This window comes from Chenopodium quinoa, unplaced genomic scaffold, assembly GCF_001683475.1.
Source record: "Chenopodium quinoa cultivar QQ74 unplaced genomic scaffold, ASM168347v1, whole genome shotgun sequence".
Taxonomy (NCBI): Eukaryota; Viridiplantae; Streptophyta; class Magnoliopsida; order Caryophyllales; family Amaranthaceae; genus Chenopodium; species Chenopodium quinoa.
Window position 1 is genome coordinate 9,708,173 of NW_018745024.1, and position 15,716 is coordinate 9,723,888.

General features: G+C 38.3%; 1 protein-coding gene across 1 annotated transcript; it reads left to right on the forward strand.

Moving 5' to 3' along the window:
- The first annotated feature begins 12,041 nt into the window (after positions 1 to 12,041).
- Positions 12,042 to 13,472, forward strand: LOC110708920. The gene has a single exon (XM_021887146.1). The coding sequence runs from the start codon at positions 12,042 to 12,044 to the stop codon at positions 13,470 to 13,472; it is 1,431 nt and encodes a 476-aa protein (XP_021742838.1).
- The last annotated feature ends 2,244 nt before the right edge of the window (positions 13,473 to 15,716 follow it).

Genomic DNA, 15,716 nt, shown 5'->3' on the forward strand with positions numbered 1-15,716 from the left:
CCATCCTAGTCCAAGACTTTTTTTTTTTCTCCGAATCGGACCGCAGAGGCAAAGACTAAAAAAAAAAAAAAAAAATCATATTTTTCGAGTCAGATTTTCTTCAATCTAGTCCACTTTAATTTTTATTTCGATGGGTTTTTGAACACTCTTGCACGGAAGTAGCGCGCAAAATCAGAAATTGAACAACAATTAACACTGTATATACTGGGCAATTTAATAGGTGTGAATCACGGCGCCTTGTTAAACCGTACTCAGACTTAAGTCAATTATAACACGCTTCTACACTTTACTTATTGTGCAATAATTAATATATTCTAGAACGTATTAGGAGTGGATCATGCTTAATTTGCAAATCTGATATCAATCGTCTGTCAAATGATCAATCGTTATGTTATATGAAACGAATAGCTACCTAGGTACGGTTTAAACATTATGTAAGCGTTAATCATGACTAAAAACGTAGTTAAAAAATGTACTACTCGTATTATATTTACAATCCTAAAGAATTATATATTTATAAGCTTCCACAACTAAGATATACAAGTGCTAGATAATTACGTAAGCTTGAAATCAAGCATGAATTCAAGAGTACCTCAAAAGTAAAACCTAACTCATAGCATGCCACTTTCTACTCAAGATTTCAGCTATCAAGTAAACTAAGTTCATTTAATATTACGTGATACTAATTGTGAGACATAAAATATTCTTTTGTTGCAAATAATATAAAATTGAGGTAGTATATTTCTTCCGGCTATATTTATATCTTCATTTTTCTATGCTTACTCTATTTCTATCCCCATTTCTTCTTATTTTCACACTAATACACCATGCTTTTTTTCATTTGCAAATATTTTTACCAATTATTCATTTTTCTCATCACATCATTCCTAATTATCTCTTCATTTTATCCTTCTATTTTACTTGTAAGTGCACAATACATCAATGTTGATGATTCAGACTCGGATTTGGACTCAGACTCGATATGGAACCCACTTTACACGGGAATAGTGGCTACGTTCTTAACCTTATTCTTCATCATATTCTACTACACTGCATACGCATGCTTTATTCAATTTTGCTGGCTGCCGCCGGAGCCTGAGCCACCACAACGGCCTCAAGGTGGACTCGACAAGGCCATCCTTGAGGCTTGTCCTGTTTTTACCTACTCTAATGTTACAAGTTTTGGGTCTAATTATAAGGGAATTCTAGAGTGTGCGGTGTGCTTAAGCCCATTCGAAGAGGAAGACACGTTGCGTTTGTTGTTCAAGTGTAACCATGTGTTCCACCTTCGTTGTGTGGATGACTGGTTGGCGGCTCACACGACATGTCCACTTTGTCGGGCTAACCTCGTCTCCATACATGATGAGATGATGATTCGAGTAGAATCGGGTCGTGTTGATGGGTCGGGAAGCATGTTAAGAGCGGAGGTTGAAATCGATACCTTTGAGAAAATAGAAGAAATTCATGAGGGTCAGTATATTAGCAATATTTGGAGGTGTAACTCAACCGGACACTTGACGGAAATCGAACGGGATGGGGACGAGGACGGAGAGAGGTTCAAGATAAGGTTACCGGGGGCAATACGTGAAGACTGTTTGAGACGTAGTTTGACTAGGAGTAGTAGTTGTATGATAAAATTGTGGACGTAGGATAAGTTGGAGGATTTCTAGGACTCTAGGAATTAGAGTCATATATGACTCTAATAAGGCATATTCGTCCATTCACTTATACCGCACTTGGAAAAAAAATGTCATAACACGCGTTGGTATTTCATTATACTTTAGATGGTATCATCATGACACCAACCACCTTGTTTAGTAATACTAATGAATGCAAAAATGTTTTGTTGATATCATGTGAAATAACAACGTGAGTCCTAAAAATCCTCGGATAAAGTTGCATATATTTCTCATACACATGTAAGTATCATGAACTAAGCATAGCTTGATCTGTGTGTTTGGGATCAAACCCCACTAGAGACACTTTGGGATGAAGATTCTCTAACCCTTCTCCTCCGTTCCCAAAGTTTATTTCTAGCCTGCTAGTCCAAGCAGGAGGAATTGTGGGAGGTTTTGGCCCGATAAGACCCTTTTCCTTACCAAAATGAGGATTTTGAATATGCTATGTTTCATAAAAAGTCTCAATGCTCTTGTTAGATTCTTTTTGAACATTTCTAACTGAGCGTTACGTACAGATCGATAAGCTATGTTGTCTAGGTAGTATTCCGTACAGTTATCACTTGTTTGAAATTGATCGATAAGAGCATACTCGGTCAACATAATCAATCTAAACAAGAGTATATCCAAGGAATAGTTGCAATGTCAAACCTAAATATATGTACTAGTTGCTAATTAATTATGCAAGCTAACAACCGTCAACGATCACATCCTTAATCACTTGATTTTATTATATTTTTGATAACATCAATCGCATCCCTTAGCTTGTTGGTAGTGGCAAATCTTATTTAAGTATAATAAATTCTTCTATATAATCTTACTAATGGCATGCCACTTTCTACTCCTCTTGCATTCCCTTTATTAGTTGCACAAATTTTAAGCTCATAAAGTTAATGTTGCCTTCACGACTTAGCTTCAAAATACTATAAAGTAAGTCTTTCTCGTAATCATTCAATTCCTCTTCACTAATTAATATGTTGGCACAAATTTGAACAAATTAATAGCTAATTTTCATCATTTAACATATCATGATATATTTGCTCATTTTTCCATTTTCTCTATGCTTCCTCTATTTCTTTCCTAATCTCTTCTTATTTCTAACATGATTTTATTCTATAGCAAACCTTGTTACTACACACACATTTTATTCATCACATTATTCTATTCTTCTCTTCACCCTACAATTTTACTTGCAAGAGCACAATACATCAATCATGGCAATCCAGACTCAGACTCAGACTCAGACTCAAACTCAGTATGGAGCCCCCTTTACACGGGACTAGCGGCTGTAGTCTCATTCATCATCTTCGCAATTCTTTACTACATTGTTTACGCATGCTTCAACCGCTACTGCAGCTCACGGGACCCCGGGTCAGTCCATCGGGCCCGGGCTGGGATTGACCCGGCGATCCTTAGGGTTTTTCCTGTCTTTGCGTACTCTAATGTAGCACGACGAGGATCCAACAAGGGACCAGTAGAGTGCGCCGTGTGCCTAAGCCCGTACGAGGAGGAGGAAATGCTACGTTTGCTGCCTAAATGTGATCATTTGTTCCACCTTCAATGTGTGGACCGCTGGTTAGCGGCTCACACTACATGCCCTATTTGCCGGGCCGACCTTGTTTCCATGCCTTACGAGTCGGCCCGGGTGCATACGAATGGTGTTTATGAGTCTGGCAGTGGGTCGGGAGCTAAGGTTATTAGTGATACAGCTGAAGTGAAGCGAGAGATTGAGGATGTTCAGTTTACTGGTAAGATTTGGAGATGGAATTCGACTGGACACTTGGCGGAAATCGATTGCTGGATAGGAGAGGATGAAGAAAGGTCCGGGCTAAGGACAATGGAAATTGTACGGAAAGAAATTGTCCAAAATAAATTGACTAGGAGTAGTAGCTGTGTTATAATAGTTGTGAACGACCAATGATGTCTTAGCCAATAATCAAAGACAGAGGATTTATTATGTATGATAAATTTTTTATTATTTTTTTATTTTATGTAGTATATTATTCTTCTAAATTAACTTATTCAATTAAAAAAAAATAGTGATTACTCCCACCTATGGCCTCTCGCGTCCGCGCGTCACCCCCCTCACCCTCCTGCTCGATTGCTCATTAAAAAATAGAGTTAAGTTAACAATTAGGGACTAAGCTTTTTTACTTTTCACTTTTTGGGACCTCAATTTTTTTTCTTTCACTATTTGGGACCTATGGTTAATTCTCAAACAATTTAACCCATCTTACTAACCAACCTAAAGTTTAGTATTTCCAAAACAAATTAGATCGTGAATATCAACTTTAAAACTCTTTTTTCAAAAAAAAATAGCAAACAACAATACATAAATCCAAAACAAAACAACAACAATCATCATCCAAAAACAACAATATCCAACTAACATCCAAAAATTGAAGCAAGCCTTCTTCGATTATATTATCTCCATCCAATAGTCCAATTTACTTTAAGTTTTTTTCTTGCTCTCCAACAATAAAGTTTTTCAGCCTACAATCATGGGTATGAATTGGTGAATTTGTAGATGTAGTTAAAGAATTTCAAATTGTTTTTTTTTTCCAAATATTTATTCTTAAGGCATTAATTTGATGTTGATAATTTTCAAATGGTTTTCTTACATTGCATTTTAAGAAATTAGAAAAAGTCGATGGTCCGTTATACAATCACATGAACACAATAATTATGAATTATTGACCTCAAATTGATGTTTAAAATTCTAAAACACAAGAACAAACTAATAAATTCAACACTATAACAACACGAAGTAGTAGTTTCAGCATCATAATTCATGAATGCCCATAAAATTTTACTACGTATTGAAAATAAGCCCTTAACCTAGCAATAAATTATGAGAAAAAAAATTGAATTAAAGTAGTTGTACAAGATTCATAGAGAACTTGGTTTCAAAAAAATAAATCATAAATAACTTACTTGTGCTAAGATGCTTTAAAAGCCGCTAATAATCTACACTTAAATCGCCTTCAAAGCTTCAATTTTATTTGAAAGGGAGAACAAACAGGGAAGCCGAGGTTGATGATGATGAGTAGAATCGAAAATACACCTTATTTTTCCCAGTAATTTTTTTGGGGTTAAAAACTAAAACACCTAACACAATATTTTTTTTAAAAAAAAAAAGAAATTCTCTTTTGTAAATAATTAAAGTTAGGAAATTGTATAAAGTTAGGAATTTATGACAAAAACACGCGCAAATTAGTGTAATTAGTGTTTATACTTTTATGATTTCTTAACTTTTTACGATTTTCATGTGTAAAGTTAATACTTATATGTAGCACTAAGGGCTATGTATAGCATTTTTCATAATTAAATTAGAACCTAAAATAATTAATGGACCCCACCACTTAACCATAGTTAATTTTTTCAGCTAAAATTCTTTCTTAGTTCCCAAAGGGTAAAATAAAAAAGTTTAGGTTCATAGGTGAAATTTAAAAAAATTTAGTTCCAAAATATTACATTAACTCTTAAAAATACATTCAGTCCTTTACAACCCTAAAGCCTAACTCCTTTACAACCCTCGATTATATAACAATGAAAACCTGAGTTGTTATGACTTATGGGTAATGAACTGTTATTAGAGCTAGTAATTGTAGTTTAATGCACCATAATCTGCACCATTGTTCAGGTGTGTAAACACTATACCAAACATAATGTATAATCAAAGGAACATTAAAAAAATATAGGATGAAAGCCGATTGAGAGATGAGAGAGAATCCTAGTGAGAGAGAGTCCCCTTTTCCTTCAAAACAGAACCCCCCGACAACCACCCCCCCTCATCCTCCTCTATTCGTTCCCCGGTCAAGTCCTCCGCCCTCTCACCCTCTCCCTCCTTCCCCTCTATCTCCTCCTCCGTCTCCCCTTCCCCCTCCTTTCTACCCCTTTCTTCTTCATTGTTAACTCCCTCTGTTTCTTCACCCTCTGTTTCAGCCTCTGTCACTCCTACTGCAACCTCCATCGGCCAAAACCCCCCTCCTTCTTTCAAACAAGTCCTTATTTCATCGGATCCCCTCCCCCTGTTCGCAGCAACCCAGCCCCAGTCGAGTTTGACAGCTCAAATGAGCTGTTTATACCTATCGATGAAACAGAGTACTCAGGTCTCTGCAAATCTTGGTCCCTAGCCGTCATTTCCAAGCCGTGTGGGAAATCGTTTTCATCTAAATTCTTTGCGGAAAATATTCAGAAGGTATGGAAAGTAGAATCTCCCGTGACTACCTTTCCAATTGGGAAAGGATTCTTCATTTCAAAATTTCAATCCCCCAGGAAGTACACAGAGTTTTATCCTCTGGACCTTGGTTTCTAAATGGTGCCTATATCTCCACTTTAAAATGGAAACCAGGATTTAAGCCATCGGAGGCTCCGTCTCGCCAATCCCTCGTCTGGGTTGAACTTCATGAACTTCCAGCGGAATTTCAATCGATCGCCATGCTTACAAAAATTGGCAATAAAATTGGCACCTTCATTAGGCGCGACAATAAAAAAGGCATTTCTCTCATGAAATCCCCAAAGATCCTCGTGCTCATAAATGATGACAGCCCAAGAAAGAGTTCAATTTGGTTGGGTAAACTAAAACAACCCCTCTTGTATTCTGATCACCAAAACAAGCCCTCTACCAAAACCCCAGTTCCCTCCTCCTCGATCAATCCAAAACCTTTAGCTCCGGCAAATTACTAGGAATCAGTCCAGCCTCAGCCTAATTCTCCGGTGCTACCGGTGCCAGGAAATTCTGCAAAATGGCAGGTTGTGAAAAAGGGGAAAAAACATTCCTCGTTATCTGAGAGTTCTTCCCCGCGTGAATTGGAAAGAATTTAAATTCGGGCTCCCTCCAATCGAGGAACATAACGACAAATACCTTCTAACTCCTCCAATTGGAAAATGATGACATGGATGTGGTAGGCCCTATTTCCCAAAATTCTTCCTCTTCTTCTGACCCCCCCTTATTACCTCTGTTGCAAAATCCTTCCAAAATATTTATTTCTCTTTCCAAAGTCTGCTGCCTGACATGAGCCGCCTGAATTCGAATGGTCAGATCAAATGTCGTCTCTCCTTTATTTTCCCCTCTTCCCTTCCCAATATCCGGCACTTTGCTTCTTCAAAACCCAGTTAACCCTTATTTAAACAAACAAAAAGACCCTTCTTCTACACACTTCCTCATTCAGCCAAACAAACAATCCATTCAAAATTACCATGGACATTCGAGGAAAAAAATCAGCGAAACCAGCCCCAACCCCGGTTCGCCGTCAGATTCCACCGCCAAACCGGTGAAAATAATCCTCTCGGATGCCAGAAACATCATTACCCTCTTGAAACCCCAGTTCACGGAACCTTCTCGAATGATAAATCTGCAATCATTCTATGCCCAAGGTCTGCTGGGCTCCTGGAATGCCCTGACTCCAGGTCTGCTCCGCCAAATCTTGCTGGAGCCGTCTCAAGTAGCTCCCATGTTCACAAACCTCCAGATGGAACACCCAATAGACCCCCGGATCCTTGTTCCGGCCCATGTGCCGTCTCTAGCAACTATTCGTCTCATGAACGAACCTCTTTGAATTCTCCTACAATGGTGGATTGCAAAAATGCAGGAGAACTACGACGGCCTGATAATGCCTTGGGAGCTTCAACTAATATCAGACCCGGAACCCGTTCTTCCGCTCGAAAGAAAAGCCCTATTGATTACAAGCGAATGGCTTCTGGTTCAATCCGCGGAGGGAGCAAACAATGTCAAGTTGCTGTGCCTAATCAGCTGACAAGCAACTCAGATTCAACTCCATGCTGCTTGGGGAGTCAAGAGGAACTCCAATCTGCAAATGTCAGGCATAAAAACCAAAGTGAACAACCTGGAAAAATTCATCAAGTACCTGGGCCAGTATGTCACTCTAAACAACAACGCCTCGTACGAGTCCAAGACGGAGATGGCTGCCCTTCCCTTCATGAATCCAGGAATGTCAATCCTCCTCTGGAATGCGAGAGGTATTGCTAGAGATGGTTTCAAAAGAAACATCCGCCAGCTGCTTAGGGATCATAACCGTGAGATCGTTGTCCTAACGGAAACAAAAGTGCAGAAGTCGGGAGTGGAAGAAATCATCAGTAACCTTCCCTTCAACTCATTTGAGGTGGTCAACCCGGTCGGTCTATCGGGGGGAATTCTGTTTCTCTGGAATAGTGGGGTAAACACCATTCACGTCGTGAGCAAAGATGCGCGATCCATTCACGATGTTGTTCAGGTGAAAAATAAACCTTCTTTTTTCTTTACTATGCTTTACGCAAGTACAAATTTTAATGCTCGTTTAGATATGTGGAAAAATTTAGAAAATATCAGTCACTCAGTCCATATGCCGTGGGTCGTATGTGGCGATTTTAATGAAATTTGTTTTGCCCATGAAAAGTGGGGGGGGGGGGGGTAATCCTCATCCTATAAACCATATGAGAGCTTATAAAGAGGCTATGGACAATTGTAACCTGATTGATCTAGGTTTTGTTGGCCACAAATACACTTGGTTTAACAAAAGAAAAAAAAAAGCCAATTTTTGAAAGACTTGATAGATTCTGGGCTACTAGTGATTGGATCCATATTTTCCCTGAGGCCGTAGTCCAGAATCTACCAAGACTTTCATCTGACCATAATCCGGTCTTCCTTTCCTTAGAAAAATGGGTCAATACTCCGGGTCGGGTTATGTTTAAATTCGAACCGTTGTGGCTGACCGACCCGGATCTCGACCCGTTTGTTGCTAGTTCTTGGGCTACCATCCAAGATTTACTACCTGATAAACTCCTTTGTTTAGCGGGTGAGATCAAGGATTGGGCCTACTCCCATATTGGCTGTATCCAACACAAACTATCAAAAATCCAATCCAGAATTAATGGTGCCCAAAAAGCACTGGAGCGGAACCCATTAAACTCTTTCCTATTTGACTTGGAAGCCTCTCTTTGTAAAGAGCAGAACATCCTTCTCGAACAGGAAGAGCTATACTGGGCTGCTCGTGCTAGAACTGATTGGATCATCAATGGTGATCGGAATACAAAGTTTTTTCACATTTCCTCGTCTATCAGAAAGAAAATAAATAAAATAACCTCCTTAAAAAATGAGGTTGGGACTTGGATTTCTGACCCCCTTCTCCTTCAAAGTCATATTATCTCACATTTCTCTAACCTCTTTACCTCTTCTCCTCCCTCCCACTCCCATCTCCTCCGAATCTCTGTCCTGCTGTTCCCCCCTCTTTACATGAGCTTAAGCTTGCTGTGTTCTCTGTTGGGGCTCTAAAGGCTCTTGGAGAAGATGGTTTTCCACTACTAAAATTCAGCCAAATTGCGACCGCCTCAAACGGTCGCAGAAAATAGCAAAAACGGTCGCAAAACATAATTGCAACCGTCAACGGTCGTAACATGGCGATCGTTATTCTCTTGGTCACAAATAAACAAAAATACGACCGTTTGACGGTCGCAGATTTTTTGCGACCGTTTTTACTATTTTCAACGACCGTTAAGAAAACGGTCGCAAATAATAATAATTGCGACCGCTTTATGAAACGGTCGCAAATCTTGAAATTAACGACCGTCATAAGCGGTCGCTAAAAGTTAAAAAAAAAAAGGAAAACAGACCCACCACCCACTCACCCTTGACCCAGATCCACTGAAACTAAATCCCAACTACCCAAGCCACCACCACTGCCCACCCTAAACAACCACTATCCGCCGCCCTCTACCCACCACCACCTTCGCCCGCCTTCATCCATCAATACCCACCACCACCCACCCACCCTTAACCCAAAAAAACATAAATTTATCAAAAAAATCAACCCAGAAATTGAACTAACAAAAACATCCAATTAAACCAACAAAAACAACCCATATAATTTCGAACAAATTTACAAAAATCAAACAAAAAAGCGAAAAAAAACAACATAAATTAATTAAAACAATTTAACCCACAAATAAAATGCACAAAATTTAAAAAAAAATCAGGAAAAAATACGAACACAAATCAAACCCACAAACACTAAGCAAAATTTGAACAAAAATTCGAACAATTACACAATTTTGACAAAAATTGAACCACTATTTGAACAAAATCAACAAAAATTCGAACCAAAACTCAAAAAAAACACACAAAAATCGAACCAAAACTCAAACAAAAACACAAACAACATTTGGAAAAAAATTGAACAATCATGGAAATTAGAGAACAAAATAAAACAACAAAAATTGAGAATAAACAAAAATATAATAAAAATTCAGAGAAGAAATACATACCTTTCACAAAACTTCTTCCTCTTTAGGTTTATATGGTCAAATTCGACCATAAAAACTCCAAATCTGGAATTTTTATGGTCGAATTTGACCATTAATACCAAACTTTGACAAAAATACAACACCACAATTCATTAGTTGACAGAAATCCTAAGAAAAAGATAAATTAAGAAGAAACAAAGAAACAGAGATGGAGGAATGTGAGGAAAGAGAACGAGAAGGAGAAGAGGAAAGAGTACGGGAGGAAATTTAGAGAAAAAGAAAGAAAATTGAATTAGAGAGAGGAGGAACGTGAGAAGGAAAGAGAGGAGATACGAAAATGAAGGAGTAGCGGCTGTGAAAATATTAGGGTTAGGGTGAGTTTCCATCTCTTTTATACCCTATTTAAAAAATAAAAAACAATTACGACCGCTAAAACGGTCGCAAAATTAAAAATCTGCGACCGTTTTAGAGGCGGTCGCAAATTCTGACATTTACGACCGTCTCTTTGACGTTCGCAGATTATGACATTTACGACCGTCTCTTTGACGGTCGCAGATTATGACATTTACGACCGTCTTTGACGGTCGCAAACGATTTAATTTAATTTAGAATTATTTTTAATTGTTCAAACATCCTAGCGATCGTCTAAAAGGCTGAAAACGGTCGCAAATTTGCGACCGTTGTCAAAGCAGTCGTAATATTGCGACCGCATAAAAAACGGTCGTAAATTTAGATGGTCGTAGAAATACGGTCGCAATTTAGCCGAATTTTAGTAGTGTTCATGCTTTATTCTTCCAACATTTTTGGGAATCAATAAAGCATGATTGTCATCACCTCATCTCCTCTGTTTTTAGTAACAAAGTTGTTCCCCAATCGCTAAATAAAACGGTGATTTGTTTAATCCCAAAAATAGAAAATCCCACAAAAATTAATAGCTTCCGCCCCATAAGTCTTGTAAATTCCTGCTACAAATTCATCTCTAAGATTTTGGTTGCTAGAATCCGTCCTTTGCTAAATAGCTTCATTTCTCCAAACCAAAATAGTTTCCTTCCGAGGAGGGGGACTGACACAAATTTCATCATAGCATCTGAAATTGTTCACTCCATGACCAAAAAGAAAAGGGGAAGAAAGGGTGTGTTTGCTCTAAAATTGGATTTAGAAAAGGCATACGATAGACTCGAGTGGTCATTCATTCGTCACTGCCTTCTCTATTTTAATTTCTCTCATGATTCGGTCGACTTGATCATGAGTTGTGTCTCTTCGGTCTCATCTTCAATCCTTATTAATGGAAAACCGTCTGATTCTTTCACTCCCTCTAGAGGACTGAGACAAGGAGACCCGATCTCCCCTTACTTATTCATAATTTGTATGGAGTACTTGTCTAGGATGATCCATGTTGAATGTCAGTCTAAAGATTGGTCCCCTTTTAGATTCCGTGGTGGTAAAACCAGTATCTCTCATTTGCTATTCGCAGATGATGTGCTGGTATTTGGCCAAACGGATGAAAAGACATTGCTCTCTCTAACAAAAACCCTTTCTTAGTTCTTTAAGCTATCAGGTCAGAAGATGAATGAGGAAAAAAGCTCTATTTTCTTTTCTAGCAACACCCCCCAAAGAATGAGAGACGAGTTTGAACAAGAATTAAATGTTACTGCCACTGCCGATTTAGGTAAATACCTTGGTTTCCCCCTTTCCTCAAAAAAACCTTCAAAAAAAACCTTCAATTTCTTATTGATAAAATTGGCAGTAAACTTGCCTCATGGAAAGCAAGGTCTCTTACAAAGGCAGGAAGGGCAGTTCTTATAAATTCCTCTCTTCAAGCAATTCCAAGATATTATATGCAAACCTTTTCTTTCCCAAAATCCATATCAAATAAGCTAGATTCTATCTGCTCAAACTTTTTTTGGAATGGTGAGGGATCTTCCAAGAAAATTAATTGGATTGCTTGGAAGAAAGAGTGCTCTCCTAAAGATGAGGGTGGCCTTGGGTTTTCTACCCATGAGCATATTAACCTCATAGCTCTTGCGAAGCTATGCTGGTCCCTCTATAATGAAAGAGGGTGGGCTGCTAAGTTGTTAAGAGAGAAATATATAGGGAACAGGAACAATCCAACTCCCTTCAAAAATGGCTCTTTCATTTGGAAGGGAATTGGACAAAGCTGGCCTTTTTTTTGAGAAAAGCATTATGTGGGATGTTGGTAATGGTACTTCTATAAATGTTTGGCATGACAGATGGCTCCTCCACAAATCTCTTAGAGACTGGGTAGTTGGACCAATCCCATTGTCTGCTTCTGAGCTATCACTCTCCCACCTTCACCTTAACTCAAGACTCCAGCTAGAGTTTCAAATTTCCTTTCCTATCCCCGAGTCCTTGTTTGTGCTCATAAGCAGCATCTCCCTCTCCTCAAATCCTGATACATCTTTTTCAGACTGGTCCTTTAAAGGTAGATTTGACTCTTCAAAAGCTAGGTCAGTCCTTCACAGTTTGGAACTTTCTGCCCCTCCATTTCCCTTCAAATGGGATCTCATTTGGAAAGCCACCACCTACCCTAAAGTGCGTTTTTTCTTATGGCTTTTAGCTTGGGAAAGAATCCCAAATAACCAAAACCTTCACCTCAGACTTAGTCATTTTCAACCTTTCTGCCCTTTTTGCCCTCAATGTGTAGAGTCCTGCACCCATATCTTCATTACCTGCCCAAGAGCGGTTGAGTTCTGGGACTCCATTAAACCCCATGCTGCCTATTCCCAAGATCATTCTTGGAGATTCTGGCTAGCCTCAAATCTGCAACTATCTTCTCCTCACTCCTTCGCTATCCCTTGGAATGCTATCTTCCCCGCTGCTCTCTGGCACATTTGGCTAAGAAGAAACGCTTGGCTATTTAAAAAAAAGAACATCCCCCTTTCTCAATCAATTAACCAGTGCATTTGGGCTGCTTCTGAGTGTTTTTTCACACAAAACTCCAATTTACAAAGTCTAAAGCCCCCACTACCTGCCTGGATCCCTCCACCCCCGACCTACCTCAAAATCAACTGCGATGCTTCTTTTACTATGCCTTACTCCCCTGCTGCTTGTGCTGCTGTGTGTCGAAACTTTAAGGGGGAATGGATTGAAGGTTTCTCTTGGAAGAGTTTTATTAACTCAGCCTATGATGCGGAGATGCAAGCTATTTTCCTGAGCCTAAAATGGATCAAACTCCACAACTGGCAAAACGTGATTCTCAGCACTGACTCAAAACGGGCAGTTGAGGAGATTATGTCAGATATGAGTCTTGCAAATAACCCGACATGTCTTGTAAATTGCAGGGACCTGCTCAGGGAGCTCCAGCCTCTGGAATTGTGCTTTGAGGAAAGGACTACAAATGCTGTAGCAGACTTGATTGCAAAGGACGCGAGAAGGAATCTGGAAGCCATGGATCAACTATGTATTTTGCATTCCCCTACTGAGGGTTGTATGGCTGCTTTTGTTTTAGATCAAACTACTGGATCTGTAATTTCTAACTCTATTGTCGCTGGTGATGTCCCAGTTAACAATTCTATGGTCTGTAATAACTCTTAACTTCTAATGTAGTAAAGCATCCTTGTTTTCAAAAAAAAAAAAAAAAAGGAACATTAATGCACCTTCTTCATTCATATGTTCTGTACATGAACATGAAATATTATGTACGAGAAGGTGCGTTTTTTTCCCGGAAGAATACAAGAATGTTTCCTCACAATTATGTGTTGAATCTATGGATAATAATATTAGCGGGATGTAAGATCAATTTTGTGGCTCATAAAATTCTAATAGAATCAAGCCAAGATTACAAAATTGATTGGAGGATGCCCCAGTTTCTCACGACGAAAAACAAATTTTGTTACTCATATAGCATTTTCGTAAATAAACCAACAGCTTTATTCAACTGCAGAGCCCACAATAATGAAAACGTTGTTGATTTATTCACCAAAATGCTCCATGAGAAACAAATTTCGTTTCTCACTATGAGAAACAACTTTCGTTTCTAACTATGAGAAACACGTAATTTCCCAATTGATAAAATATTGGGTGGTACCCTCTCTAAAGTAAGCCTTGAAGAATAGTCAAAACTCAAAAGTCTTTGTTGAATACTTAAACGGTCAAAGCCTTCCATCCCATTGAAAATTCATCGCCATGGACTAACTTGTAACGTGACTAACATCAAACTACTAAACTTTGGAGTTTTATTAGAAATTTCATTGCAATGATTGTCATCATATGAAGTATATTAGACGTTCTCGAAGAATAACATATATTTCTTCACTTTTATTCCAATTATATAGACAAATATTACCACTATTATTTGAATAGATTCATTATAAACGTAATCAACTAACCATTGACATTGACTTTGTACTTGATCCTTATTCTAGAATCGATTGAAACAGTAGTCTATACTAGTATGAGTATTATTACTTCCTTAAGCATGCTTTTAATTTATATATATACGCGTACCTTGTTATATATGGGCATAATAGTACAATCTCCTTGAAACTTACTAATTACTTCAACATGCTCTTGCTTTGCAAACATTCATCCGGCTTCTTCATCACATTAATCCTTTTTTATTTGTCACAACCTCGTTTACTCGTAAGAGCACAATCCATCCATGTTTTCCACTCCTCGGAACCAAATTGGAACAAGGGGTTTTTAGTGGGGTCGTTTGTTGTGATGTTAATTGTTGTCTACTGTGTATTAGTTCGTAGTTGTTTGAACCGCTACCAATGGTGGTCGGCTAGTGAAACAACAACCCAACAGGCTCAAGGCGGCGGACTCAATCCATCTGTCCTCGAGTCTTTTCCCGTGTTTATGTACTCGGAGAAGTCCGACCTTGGGCTCAATAAGGGCTCTTTAGAGTGCTCGGTGTGCTTGAGCCAGTTTGGGAAGGATGAAAAATTACGTATGCTACCAAAATGTAAGCATGTGTTCCACTATGAATGTGTGAACCGTTGGTTAGCGGATCACAATACATGCCCGTTTTGTCGGGATGACCTTGCTCCCCGACCCGATGAGTCAACGCCTGATGAAATCAGGCTGCGTTGGCCGGTCGGGGAGCAGGTCAGGGGCCGAGGTCATCGAGGGGGCTAATGACATCGTGTAGAGTGAGTTAGAAAATTCAGTTTTGGAAAAATTTGGAGGAACAAAAAATATCAAATGGACACGTGGTGGATGTTGATTGGTGTGGCGGAGGATTTGTTTTTCCAAATAATAGAAAATAGAAATGACAGAGGGAGAATTTGACTAGAATTTGCTACGTATACAGTAATCGGTTGAAGTGTGAAGATATGATGATTAGATTTTTCAAAGTATGTGATTCGTATGATTAGGGGCAAGACTTTCTCATATAGTCAAGTAATTTGGTTGGACTAGTGTTGCATATTGTATTGTTCAACATTATTTTTATCAATAGGATGTGGTCTAAACTATCTAATCTAATATGTGATCTACTGGTATAATTGTTAATTTTAAAGAAGACAATTATTCAAGTTCATTGTATTGTGGAACAATTAATTTTTAGCAACAGCGAATAATTTTATATTACATGAGAATGAGCAAAAGATTTTGATAAGAATATCATTATATATATATATATATATATATATATATATATATATATATATATATATATATGGGGAAAAATAACACATGAAAAAATATTAAAAAAAACAATATATACATAAAAATGAACCTGGCTAAAAGAGTATAGAAACTGACATGATCAACATAATATGTAAATGAGCATGTACTCATATATAAATGAGCATATATTATTGGAATGATAATGAA